The sequence below is a fragment of the Lepisma saccharinum genome, chromosome 21 (assembly GCF_977018435.1).
Source record: "Lepisma saccharinum chromosome 21, izLepSacc3.1, whole genome shotgun sequence".
NCBI classification, from domain to species: Eukaryota; Metazoa; Arthropoda; class Insecta; order Zygentoma; family Lepismatidae; genus Lepisma; species Lepisma saccharinum.
In genome coordinates, this window is record NC_139249.1 from 1,587,258 (window position 1) to 1,601,737 (window position 14,480).

A 14,480-nucleotide genomic window follows, 5' to 3' on the forward strand; every position below is an offset into this window, starting at 1 on the left:
TAGCACGTCTCGTTCAAGAAAAGGCTTTAAATGTTAGAGGGATTTTCTTGCGTGACCTCTCACCTACAACTGTAATTCTTAGAGTTTTGAAAACTGTAGAACTATTTGTTCTTTGGGTGAAATGGTAGAATATAACCTTGCTCCTGTATTTTTCACTCAATTTTTCCATCCATTTTTACTTTGATTATTCAATTCGAATACTAACTAAACTAACTTTATTTCTGTTCTTAACAATAAGAGTAACAAACTTTCAACTTTCTTGTATCTTTAAATACGATGTCAATTTCCGAAGGGGGGTCCACCGACCCATTCGACCCCCCTCCCCTCTCCCGACGCCCATGACGACTTAGTTACGTTACCGACTCAAAATTGGATCAGATCGGTTAGGTAGTATTCTTTTAAACCAAACAGAATCATCCCCGTGTATTGAAGAGCGACTCATGCGTTCGAAAAGTGGGAATCCAAGCTTGCCTAACAAGAGTCAATGAAATTTTCATTAAGCATCGACTTGGATGGTGTGCTTAGTTTTCCTGTCCGAATTGATGAGTTACGGCGAGTTGTTGCCATCTGGCGGCGGCCCGAAGAAGTAGCCCCCGTCTTCTTGCTCTCGCTACGTATTGATTTCTCGAATTTCCAGTCTCCCTCTTTCTCTTCGGAGTCGGCACGCGTTTGGGGGTTGGGGAAGATCCTACGTCATGCCTCAGGAAATTTATGACGCTGCTTCTGAGCTGGACAAAGCAGAAAGTGGTGGGAATAAAGCGAATTTCGTCATCTCTGCTTCCGCCGAAACAAGACAGTCGAATCTTCTGGTGATGGGTGTAAAAACACTCGTAAACATGTAATCAGTCAATTAATGCTAATTTTATTCCCGTCCAGGAATTGGTGATCCGTGAAATATTGTTGTTGCTTCAATCTGCTTTTGGTATAGGTTATGCAGGCAATAGATCTATCTGTTGGGTGATGGACGGAAGCAGAACACGAAAATATATTAAAGTATGGAGAATGCGTGTATGTTACCGAGCTAATAGAACATTAATAATTTTGTAGTGCAATCAGAAACTAATGTAGCAGTTCATACTGTTTGCTGAAGCGAAGTAAATGTACTCTGTCTACTGGCATTTTCTTTCCGATTCATTCTAAAAACAGCGAATAAACATAGTCATGGACAATTCGCTTACTATTATCTTTGCCGTCGACTATACAAACGAGATCTGACACAGAGAAAGCATGTCTTGAAAAGTAGACATTATAATATACATATTGCATGAATATTTGGAAATATTGAAATATATTGCTGTCTTGATCGTCATACATTTAAGAGTACATTTTTTTGTACTGAAAGGTTTATTTAAATATTAAATGTTTATCTTGATAATTTGAAAAATGTTTTTCAAAGTTTTTAGTTCCTGTAAGTTAGGTAATTGGTTCAAACTCACGCTTCCTTCATAAACTTGTCTATTAGCCAATCGCATGGGTAATATACGCAGCAGACAGTGAATGCATAGGAAGAGGTGCGGGTGACGCGTGTAACGTAGTTCTTTCTTCAAAATTTGCCTTAGAATAATTGTAATGGAAGTTTCCTAATAATTTTTTTTCAAATCATGACTGCTATAATATCATATTGTTACAGTCATACTGAGAATTACCGCAATGTGAATGAAGCATGCAGTGGCTTATTAAAGAGGGATGTCGGTATTTAGCCTCCCGAAATGACCTGGAACGAGAACAAATTCCAAGATTATCGTCAATACTTATTTTGTGAAGCACGCCCCTGATATTATCCTAACATACAACCACGGACTGGAGGCACGTAATAATTGACACCGCCCCCGAAAGTAACGTGTAAAAATACGCCACTGAAAGCAAGAATGGTGAAATCTCACGATGGACTACGTAAACCAAGAGAAGTTCCATACAGGCGAAAGGAGTGAAACACAAAGTAGCACTTTCGAATGAGATATGCTTACGAATATTGAATTTTGAAGATGCGCACATTGATATTGAGATGGAAATGAAGGAAATTGGTCGAGATTTAATTGTACTTCAACAGATTAGGGCCAATTGAAGATTTGTTTTGCTGCGGAAATAAACTTTCGGGTTTAGAAATGTCATTTACTTTCGCATTAATATCTAATCATATTACTGACGCAGCTGCATGAAAGTATATTCCGAGAAACAGTTGATCGCTTTGATATCTGCATACATATTAAAGGTAGATACGTAAAAACTTACAACTGCGTAAACCGTTATTCCGTCTCTCTTTAGTCCAAGAACTTCACATGGTTGGGGCCCCTTTAGAATATTCCCATGGCACATATGCGCACAGTTGAACGTCTGCTTTAAAGCTAACATACGAAAGGGGGAGAATTTTCTGAGGTGATTGCGAGACCCCCACCCCTTCCGCCCCCTTCCCCTCCTCATTGTTTCTCCACGTGCAGTCTGGCGAAGTCACGTCACGTGACCTGCTTACCGAAACAAGGTCAGTCGCTTAGCCCCGACCATGACCTTGATCAACGCCAAGGTCAGACTGGAGAGAATACAAAATTTGTTTACTGCGGCGTGAAGTGTGTGACAAGATGTTGAACGCAGTGTAAACGACCTCAGTTGATCAGCGGTACCCAATACATTGATCAATTTTTAGTCTCCCTATGGGGGAAATTAGTTTACTTCACCCTGGTTTGCCTTACCTACCCCCATTTCGGGGGGAAATAAACACTTTAATTAGTATTAACCACTGTGCTATACCGTTCTTTCGGAGTAGGAGACTGGTTCCCAACCTTGGACCGCGAGTAGATTTATACACATACCCTCTTCTAGCGTTTCCTCGTATCCATGCAATCCGAATAGAATCCCAGATCAGGTATTAATATTTGTGTTCTTTCATAATTCATTCCCATGGTTGAAGTGTTGGGCGCGGTTGGCTTAAAACAGTTGAGCGACAAAAACATCAAAGCGCAATAAACGAAAGAGTTGTTGTTGTTGTTGTTATTATTATTATTATTATTTGCTTGTTCTTACATGCATAATCCGAAAGTAAAAACACCCTTTCAGTAAATAGGAATTGTAACTTCCCTGGTGACGTGATTCGAACAGGAGTTACCGGATTATCAGCCGATGTTAGCGTTCAACGTTTCGAGCGCATACGTTGCTCTCATTAGGAATTTCCCTGATAATGGCAGCAATGTATGTGCTCGAAACGTTGGACGCTAACATCGGCTGATAACCCGAGACCACCTGTTCGAATCCTTTCACTAAACCTTTTCAACTCAAACAAACAAGGAAAAACTTGATAATTAAAGCCAATCAACCACAAAAATACGCATTTTGCTAATTTTTCAATCACAAAATATTCCAGTCTTCTCAGTCACTGATCACGTACATTTCAGTTTACAATAATTGTATTGTCAAAATTGCGGTGAATCTTACTAAATTTTTGGTCAGTAATTTTTAAACCTTATTGTTTACAACCTTCTATGCCTGTGCTGTATACTGCACTTTCATTCTACAACACTTTTGTCTATTTTATTATTTGTTTTTATATCTCCTTTTTGCGGGGGGTGGGGGCATGAAACCACGATACGCTTGCGTAAGTTCAGTATCCCGTAGCCACTCTTAGCCTAATTCTCGTGAAAATACAGTTTTCCCCAAGTTCTATTAGGTGGTAAAGCAGTAGGAAGAATTTTATTTCAGCCAGTGGTGTGCCCAGAATTTTCGTAATGGAAGTTATGCCTTTTTTTCAGTAGCCATCTTTTCCTGAATTGGACATTATTATTTTTATTTTTTAGGAATGCTGGGCCAAGGAGGGGTTATGACCCCTGACCCTCTTGGGGTGCCACTGCTTCAGCTATGTATTTTTTTCTTTTCTTCCCACGTGTTGCTTGATTGTGTTATAGTCGTTTAAGAATTTGCTTCGTGCTGTGATCAACGAGATTTTCTTTCTCTCGTTTAGCTTACTGGCCGAGAAGCGACCCCACATCAGGTCACGGAACCAGCTGTAAGTTAACGTCAATGTGCCCAGCTACTGACGTAAGGTGTTCTAATACCGTGCATACCAGTTATCCGAATTTATTAACGCGAACTACGTTAATAGTGTAGTATACACTCACAAATGCGACTACATTTCTGTAAAAACCGAACGAATTTTCCTCTGGACGTTTTTATTACGTATTCTAATTCTGGTTTCATTGTTATGCGCCAGGTAAACTTTGTCACCGCTTTTTCACTTTTGTACTGCAAAAATTATAGACAAATTGTCCATCACTATTTTCATTCTCTATTCATTTGCATTGCATTTCTATGCATTTTAACGAATACAATTTTACTTAAGTTGTAACAAAGGTCGTCCTCTGTTCATTGATACTTTTATTTCAATTCCCGAACTTCACATTGCGGAAAACAGAGTGAATCAACATAGTGATGGACAGATTGACAACTATTTTCTTTGCCGTCACCTGCACGGATAAGTTACAAGTGTGTGCATCCTCTACATCGGGTAAATTACAACGCCTTACGTCGTTCAAAGCGCAGCTCAGTGTAAGAATAAAAAACGAATCTTTATTTAGCTGAAGTAGATTAGCGCAAGTTGTTTGTAATTTCTTGTCATCCGCCCTGGTAAAAATAACTTTTATCACCCACCTACTCCCAGCGCGTACGTTTTTGACAGTCATTTTTTTTTTTTTTTTTTGCATGCTATGTCTGGGATTTAAAAATGAATTAATTAATAGGAAACAACAAAGTAAATTGCACCTCGCATTTTACAAGAAACGCATGCACAAATTATGAATACCCTAATGTTAGCGTGCGTCATCAAATATCTTCTTCTTGTTGACTGTGTTTGAGGAAATGTTGAAGCACAGTTGTTGGTAATAAGAATTTTACGTAAACCTGTGCAAGGTACAATAAAATTGTTCCGATGAACATGCACAACAGTTGTCATTCCTCTTCACCTGGAAAGTCGAAGAGAAATGGTAAATAATGCTTTCCCTATAATCGTAGCTTACTGACATTGGTAAAGCGTACAGCAGCAGCGAAACTATTTGAATTCAATCGAGTTAAAATTCTTTGTGCTTTTATTTATGACTAGTTTCGTAGTTGATCGATATACCTGCACCTGTCGTGTTGAAGAACACGCTGTGTGCAAGGTAAATGCTGAAATGCACAAGTTTTAAAAGTTACTCAAGTTTTAAGAGGCAACTTCGTCATAGTTTCCTGCATAACGTACACATCAAGTTCCTCTTGCAGTCTGCGCATCAGAAAGATGTGTATTTGGAAAAGAAGTTACATTAAGTGCGAGTTGGGTTTAGCCTTGCACATATATTTTAGTTACAAAGTAGTAGTTCACTCTTTTACTGGCAGGCATTTGTTGTTATTATTTGCCATTGGCTTTAATGAAAACCAATGACAGCTTTATTTTTAAACCAAATTTTAAACTCATGTTTAATTTAGTAGTTCTTGCCCACTACATGAACAACTTGTACATTTATTTTGTTAACACTTAAAAATTCCGTGCAAGATATGATATTATTAATTTTAGCAATACATGATTCTCTTTATTATTGTGGAACTTTTGTAACAAGTGATATTCTTCCCCATAATTAGACCTCACGTTTTCCAAGCATGTTGTAAAATTGAAGGCATTTTTCTTAATGCATGTATGTGTGCACATATATGATTAAAAACAGTTACATTTACTGTAATAATGGATCTTAGGTTTCAGTATTGAATATATAGTCTGCTGAGGTAAGTAATGATATAAATACCACCTGAAAATAACAGTATTGCTCTTTACGTGCTAATAATCTCCTTTCCATGTTGTACACCCTGAACCGCATTTTGCAGACTAACGAGGCTCTGGCATCTGGACTCGTAGGCAACATCTTGTCATGCTTGTGTTGTCCTGTCCTTGTATGTTTTTATTGTCCTTTCATCAGTTGTATCTTGCAATCTTTCATCTTTCTGATTAGCCAGAGGGTGGGGGGAAATGTAATGTAAAGCAAATTAATCAACCAATCAATGTGGTAATAATCAAGCCGAATTCTGTAAGGTAGTTAGATTATTTTGTTTATATTTTTATCACATTTTAAATATCTTTCTTCTTAATTTTGTGTCCCTTTTGCAAGCAATTTTTCCCCAAGTGAAGGCTCCTTTGCAGGTGGAGGCCTGGGGCTGTAGTCATCCCAGTCACCTACCCCACTCTCCTCTATCCCTCCCTGCTAAGATTTGGAAACTACACCCAGTTAAGTGTGGCTGTATTCAGTGCAGTTTTCATAATAAAATTTTCCTTTGTCTATTGAAAGAAGCTTCACTTATCCGAATTCTTAATGGGTGTTAAACATTGAATGGTAGTAACCCATAATTAAATGCAATATTTAGTGGGAAGATACCTTATATGTATCGTTTTGGATACTGTTCTCTTTTTTTTTGCATGAAATAATGAGAATTGCAATATTGTCCCTTCTGTTTGTATTTCGAAGTTGTTATCGAGAAAATATTTTTGTCTGGATCTTTCTCCACATTGCCCTCCTCACTTGTGAACGTTATAATTATTGTTAATTTCAAGTTCTTCTCTGTGTGTAAATTTGTCTGTTTTTTCCCCTTTGCAGCCCATTCCATTTTCGGATCAGTACCTAGTGGATATGGAAACCATTTAGCTCATCTTCCGGGAACGTATGCCATGATGGGACGACCCCCTACATACGGGGTGCCACCCCCAACCACTGCTGCAGGGTCGTATGGCAGCCTGGGAACTCTGAGCGTTGCTGCAAGTCAAGCGGCTAGTTTAGGAATAAATCCTGCCAGTAAGTAGATGTTGGTGTAATCTTTTCTTTGATTGCAGGCAGCATAAAATCAAATAGTCGTATGTAATTTTTGTAGAAATTAATTAATTAATTTAATTTTTGACCAGAAATTAAATTTCACACGCATGCACCTGTATAGTCGCCGACCTCCGTGGCAGAGTACTTAGCAGAGCATGCTATGCTGGGTTTGAATCCCAGCCCGGGCATGTGTATTATATGCGAGAGTCCCTTCATCAATTTCATCGTATCATCACTCATCCTTATCTTTGCAGTTGGCCAAAAGTGTCAAAAGAAATTAATTTTTAAATGTGGAAGAGACGATGTATTCTCCAAATATTTTTTCTTGCCTGCCATCAAATTCATGCATTCATACTATATTTTTACACATAATTTTAATTTCTGTGTTTCTAAGAATTTGGCCCTGTTCTGGCTCCCAGAATCGCGAAGGGTACGTCTTCATGTACGTAATAGTGAACGTTAATAAATCGTATTTTTTTACTAAGAAATGGAAAAGTAATGGAAACCAAATCATAAGATTTATTATTATTATTACTATTATCAACAAACAATGGTAAATGTAATGCACATTTAAAGTATGTGCAATACATTAAAATTCACACATAACTAAATTCACGAATTAAAAGAAAAGGGTATAAGCAAATGTATAAATATCTCATTATTACTAATTCTTCACTTACTAAGTTCTAATTAATTACATCATACTAATTACAATAAAGCTCCATTAATCAATTTCTAATTGATTTTAGTCTATATATATTAACAAAATTTATTACCATTCTGGATCCCAGAATGGGTAAGCATAAATCCAAATGTGTGAAATCTCACAAACAATATTGTACTACCATGTTTTTATTATTATTATTATTATTATATTATATATTGTACATTTTGAATAATAAACAGAAGAGAAAAGACAAAAAGGCAGGGGAACCGTTTAAATTCAGAGAAACTGACGTCCTGGTTTATTTAAAGGCACCAGGACAGTAAGTACATACCCTCAAATGTATGCGGGCTTACTTTCAGGGTTCCCCCCTTTTTTTTTCGTTTTTCTTTTTCTAAGAAACAGTTTATCCTCGCAACATCTTTCCTCATGGTAAGCTGTCTGCAAATTGCACTCTTTTCCAGCTTTCTATGTGACTACCAATTAACATTAGAAGCACTTGAAACGAACACTTGCAAGTGCAAAGAATGAGTCTGCTGATTGCAAGCACCCATACAAATGCAATACCTTTTGTTTTTATTCTTTGTGTAAAAATATTATGTAATGGTGGTTGTAAAATTGCAGGTGCTGCATGGTGGACAATGGCATCACATCTAGCCGCACAAGATTATTTGGCGAGGCTACAAGCAACAGGTGGAATTCCATTTCCAGGATTAACTGCTGATGCGTTGGTTCCGGGATTTGAGCTTCTTGCTCCGCCGCAAAGTCAACACGGTGAGTGAACGGTGGCAATTTTGTTTTCCATCAAGTTTTCTCTCAGTGGTATGCATTTTGTAACATTACTTATTATAATTGAGTTTGGTGCAGCTTGCAGTGGTGCCAACTTATGAGAAACACTGTGTGGGCTGAACTGTGAGGTTTGTTTTATAGTTTGATGCAATAATATATTGCATAAATGGACAGAAAATGTCTTTGATGTTTAAAAACAGTGTCAGGCCATTGATGATTGGAATGTATGCATTTTATAGTGGCTGTTTGCCTATATTAGTCCCAAGTTCCTATTTCGAAGTGCCTACTGTTTTATCAATTTCAGAGCCTGTTTTGCATTTTTTTGGTTTCATAAAATCTTATGCATTAATTAAAAATGATTTTTTTTTATTAATTAGGTTCATCCAAAGTTGCCAGCAGCAAATCCTCGACTTCCAAGTCTTCATCCAGTTCATCATCTGCAACCACCACAACTACCACATCAACCTTCACGACCTCATCAAAGTCTGCGACTTTGTGTACTAGTTCAGTGCCTACTATGACGTCAACCTCAACAGCAGGGGGAAGCGTGATCAGGTAGGCAGTTCTCTTCTTTTCTTGTTACGTAGCCTCAGGGAGATAAATACAAACGTGGTCAAGGGAAGAAGCTAAATATGAATATTGATACTCGCTAGCTTTGGTTGTATGTACAAGAGAACATACTAATACACTGTATTTGCTGGCATACAAGGTGCACTTGTATGATGATTTCTTCCTTGCGGTTTGTGAGAGCATTCCAGTCAGGGAGATTTCATACGCATGCGCTATCAAATTAAAAAAGTTGAAGGTAGACCTACATATTACATTATATTTGAAATACTGTAAATTAATTATAATGTTCAGTAATAAATATTTTTCCTCCAAAATGTGTCAGCAAATGCGGTAAATAGTGTAGATATCAGTGTCCTTCTTAAAAGTTTTCATAAGCATACCGTAGATGTTTTTTGAAAGTATATTTTATTCCTATGGTGATGTCTTGTTCTAACTTCCTAAAAGTTTTTCATGTTTGCACTACCACTGGTTCAATCATGTTAAGCCTCCCCGATGGTGCATTGTTAACATCATCGCCTTGTAATCAATGGGTTGCCAGGTTGGATACCCGGTGGAGGCACATAGTGGTTCGGATTCCACTTGAAACTGTAGGTGGAGTCCCGATTAGTCTTTCTGTACATAAAGTGGACTTAAAACAGTCAACTGAAATGTGTCCGTGCAGGAATCAAACCATGTTCCCTTAATTACTGCTGCAGAAGTCACACTGTGTTATCCTGATGTGCAGTTAGAAGAAGAAAGAGTAATTTACTCAAGAAATTTCTTTTCAGAGACCCCCTAGTGTTTTCCAAGATAAACCAACATGAATAAAAAATTCCAAAATGTAACACTGCTGTTACTACCTACAGTTGTGCTTGGTTGAAAATTGACCATAGTTTATCATAAAAAGATAATTAAAAATGTATTAAACATTGGTTCCAGCAACAGACTATGTAACTTAGTCACTTAAATTTATCGACCTGTAGCCTCCCCGATGGCGCAGTGGTTGCATTGTGCCTTGTAATCAAGAAGTCTTGGGTTCGATACCTGGTGGAGGCACATAATGGTTAGGATCTCACTTTAAACTGTAGGTGCAGTCCTGATTAGCCTTAATGTGCATGAAGTGAACTTAAAACATCAACTCAATAATCAAGATTTATGGACCGCAAAATACCACTCGTTTGAGAGACTCTTGGTCATGTGCCCAGTGCTTTTTTATGCTCTATGTTGACATATTTCAAATTGCTGAAAATTCAATGTTAAAAAAATTAAGAAGAAAAAAGCAGTGCTCTTACACACAATCCTCTTGTGCCAAATGTTTGAATATTTTTCCATGTTTCGTATTTCTGCCTTAGAACCCTGAAAAACATATTACCCACTGTACATAGCAATACTTTTCGTAGGGTGTGAGATGTACATTAGTAAAAACGGATGTGTGTTTATGTTTTTCCTTGTGTACAATCATAGTGTGTACAAATCCCATTTGGATGCTAGATGTGAGAATTGTCGTTGGAAATTGTTCCTGGAAGTTAGGAGTGTAATAATTTGTAATAATGTGTTCACCCCGTTTACCCCCATCTTGTGTTGTAATGAGAGTACTTTTTCTTTCTCTCGCACCGTCAGCTTTCCACCTTCTGAATCTGTGTGGCCTGGGTCTTGGTCCCACGGGATGTTAAGGTACTTTGTGTTGTGTTGATGTTTGACGTAAATAGTGGAATCGCATCCACCACTGAATTGTCCAGCTTGCACAAATTACTAGTTGTAGCAGTAATTGATGTACCCCATTAATAGAAAGCCCAGAGTTAATTTTGTGTTTTTTCAGTTGTGCATTCTTATTGTGTTTTCTTTGTGTTGTCGTGGTATTGGTGTACCCCTAACTTACTTCTTCAGTTGTGTCAAATTGAGCTGACGTTTTTGTCAGGTGGCATGCCACTTCCTTGATTGCCAAGTACGTGAATGGCTCACATTCTATTTTACTACTAAAGATACCGAGTTTAAGGTGAGGAGGGACAATTATGCACTAGTTGTGCATTTATTTCAATATCGTCGGATTGGGCACTGCTATTTAAAAAAGGTATTAGTATGCAAGAGAGTATGAATTTCTCTCCATGTTGCAAGTGAAAACTGTTTTTCAAGTTTATTAATAAGCTAGACACGGTGTTTGAAAAATATGATTAATAAGTATTTTCAGAATCCCATGTATTCCTTATGGGAAATCAACTTCAACTTCAAGTTACGGCTAATCAAATGGTAGTTTCGACTTTTCCTACTATTATGACATAGTTCAACGTGTCCTTTTTCCGTCCATGTACTTTTCTGCGTCTGGATGTTTGATATTCCCGAGAGAACGAATAAAATGATGGTCCCATAAAACTAATGCATTTATCCTTGCCTCATATGGCCATCCTCGCAGTGTTGCCAAACCTGGTGTGTATAAAAGAGCTACATTTCATCATCAATAGAGATAAAGATGATTTTCAAGGAGCTAGATTAACGAAGGCTACATAAAGTGCCTCCTAGGATAATTTTAGGTGTCAGAGGGGTGGGGGCGCTGCTATTGCCATTAGCTTTAAAGTGATGGCAATTTATTCTTAGTTTTCACCACCTAGATTTGGCGGCATCACCCATCTCAATAATCCAACGATGTTCATATGAAATTGAAAATAAAGAATTCCCGGATAACAATATTGTCATCTTCACCTTAGCCACAGCACTATATATAATAATACCTTGGGAGTAAGGAGGGGTAGGTGACGCAGCCTATACATATATGAATATCACGTCACGTGCAAAATGTACACTCATGGCAAAGGTTGGTTTTTATGGGCCGGAGTCTGTGGTGGCAGCATGGTGCGGCAGATGGTGCCACAGTTCACAGTCAAACGAGTGTACGAAAGAGCCAGATTTGGCTCCAAAAGAGCAAAGTTGGCAACAGTGATCGGTAGCTGCCCCAGCGAGAAAGACTTAGGGGAAATTGTCCCTCCTCGCATTAAGACCCAGCTTTCTTGTGCGTATTTGTCCATTCATCAAGTTTGTCAGTTCATTAATTCATCCTGCATCATCATAGTCCAACCCAGGAGAGGTACAAAAGTATGATAAATATGATAAATAAAACATTGAATGATCCTTGTCTTGCATTTTGGAATAACTATTGTCAACTAAGCATCCTAAAATAGGGAAAAATGCATACAAGTAACATACTACTGGACTACTTGTAGCTATGCCATCAGTGTGCAAAATTTCACAATAAGTTGTTTAACAAGCCAAAATAAGTCGTAGTTTGTATCATTTTTTTTCCACTCTAAGGATTATCTAATAACCACTTCTGATGTGGTCGATATATTGTGCAAATACGTATCAAAAGCTTCAGGAAATATATTTGCAGCAAAATGTATAATTTACATGATCTGCAAATTCAAAATACTTTTCTTTTCGTACTGTATTTCAACTGGATGAAATAAAGGTCATGAAATGATTGTTGTTTCGCCACATGCATGATTGATAACTGCATGTAGTTTGAAGTACTCAGAGCAGTGGCGGTGATTAGGAGGGCAGTTGCCGCTCAGCCCATTTTTTGCCACTTTTTTTTGCCCACTATGGCTTCTTAATTCTAAGCCTTGTATACCAAGACAAGGTAAACTGTCCTTGCCCTCCCCCTGAACGAGTTTGGCACCAAATCACCACCACGGACTCAGAGAATATACAATGGCATGTCCTTTCATCTGGACTTTGGGAATAGTTTTGTAACTCAATTACTGGCAATTAATTTTTTTTCTTTTTTTGTGTACTGTGTGGTGCATGTTTATTATTGCTTCCTTCTCTTTATGCAATATAATTTTAAATAATATAAAGCATGCTTGTTTGCCAACAGTTAGTACTCATTACATGTTTTTTTCTATGTAGTGATCCTTCCAGCATCCTTGGAGGTGTCCGTCTTCCTCCCGATACGGAGATAATCAAGTATACTTCCTCGATAATCGGCCCAAAGATTCCTGGCACAACAAACAGAGGACGGAAGAAGACCATCTCCCTCGATCCACCATCCGTGACGGTCGTTCCTTCTCTGGGCCTCTCAGGATCCTCAGGTTTTGCTGTCGAAAGAAAGAGAAGGCCTTTGGTACGTAAGAAGGCAAAGTTAAGTTGATATTCTCTGTATTCTCCTCTGTTAGGGTGATTGTGTTGGTGTGTGCTGCATGTTTGTTTCTTTCTCTTTTTTTACCCTTTGCAGTTGGACAGGGAATGAAATTGGAGTCAGTACTGGTACTGTAAGATTGCTCACACCTCTAGTTGTTGTGCAATGATTCACTTGTTAGATTTAGTAATGAAGGGATTCCAGGTTCGATACCCAGTGGAGGCACAATGCGCTGTGGTTCGGATGTAGGTCCAGTGTGTGCAATTACGCATGTATTAAAGCTGAATGTATAGAACTATGTGAAAAAAAGTTGGTTCACTGGTGGTAGGCATGGCAACGTGGAGAATATGTCACTGTGTAATATGGCATCGTAAACTAAATACCAAAAACAGTCACAAGATAAAGTATACAGTCATTGATATCATGAAAGTTTCTTCGTCACTTGCAACCAGTGATGTGTGGTGATGTCGACACTTGGGGTAGCAAGCAGTGCCAAAGGTGACTGGTGTGGGTCATACCATGAAGGCACATTTAGGTGATGTGTGGGTAAGAGGTAAAAGGTAAAAAAAAAGGTAAAGTGCTCCCCTGTGCATAGCACCACACCATGAAGGCGTATTGGGGGTGTGGGGGTAACGCCCCACACTTTCTTGATCCGATCGTGAGTGGGGGTGATGTGATCTGCATCACGCCCCTGACCACCTTTACCCCCCAGGGTTTCCCCCAGGTACCCATGTTATTCGATGCTGGGTGGGCACCGGGGCCGCTTCCATCGTTAGAAAAGTTCTCGGATTTGAACTGGCCGGGGATCGAACCCTCGACCTTTAGCATGGTAGTCAGACACCTTACCGACTGAGCCACTGACTGGGTAAGGCGCTGAAACATTCTCAATCTCTGCCATTTCAGAGGTGATGTGATCAACACCACGCTCTGGCCACCTTTACCCCCTCTCCCATGGGTACCTATTGATTTGAGGCTGGGTGAATCCCAGACCCACTGTATGCAGGAAGAAGGTCGGAAAAATTCCGACTTTAGATCACCCACCCTGGGAATTGAACCCAGATCTCCCACATACCCTACCAACTAGACCACTGTGGCTTTAATGTTATAACTCAATCCATCAGAGGGCATATACCAACAACACCCCCTACCAAAATACTTATTTTAGCCAGGAATCGTCGTTTCGATCACGGATGACCACTAGAGATAAGGTAACGCACCACTTCAAAATTCACAACAAATAATCAAGATACAATTATATATTCATGATTGTTAGATTTTATCCAATAGCACGAGCAGTTTGCAGGTTAAATTGGTATCCCATTTTTTTCAGGAAGATGATGCTATGTCATTTTTTATCTTCGTTTAGATTAAATAACGGAGATTGTATTTATCAGAATTCCCACCTTTTGACAACATGATAAGGGCCATGTCAGTATTGAGCCTGAACATGGTTTGATATACTGGGTGGGGTAGTTAGTTGCACGTCTAACATTTTTTATCATTGCTAATACTGATGCCCTACAGCAACTCATGC

The 14,480-nt window shown here is 38.6% G+C and overlaps 1 protein-coding gene across 7 annotated transcripts in view; it reads left to right on the top strand.

Annotated features, from left to right (window-relative positions):
* Positions 1-14,480, top strand: part of LOC146004333 (bromodomain adjacent to zinc finger domain protein 2B-like) — a 164,181-nt gene that overhangs the window by 67,525 nt on the left and 82,176 nt on the right. For 4 of the 7 annotated variants that reach the window (XM_083143110.1, XM_083143112.1, XM_083143115.1 and 1 more), the window contains exons 4-9: positions 3,950-3,994; positions 6,603-6,797; positions 8,104-8,253; positions 8,646-8,823; positions 10,438-10,491; positions 12,718-12,947. In XM_083143110.1, coding sequence (XP_082999236.1) covers positions 3,950-3,994; positions 6,603-6,797; positions 8,104-8,253; positions 8,646-8,823; positions 10,438-10,491; positions 12,718-12,947 — 852 coding nt within the window. The remainder of the gene's footprint in view (positions 1-3,949; positions 3,995-6,602; positions 6,798-8,103; positions 8,254-8,645; positions 8,824-10,437; positions 10,492-12,717; positions 12,948-14,480) is intronic. The other 3 variants (XM_083143111.1, XM_083143114.1, XM_083143113.1) reach the window with 3 other exon arrangements.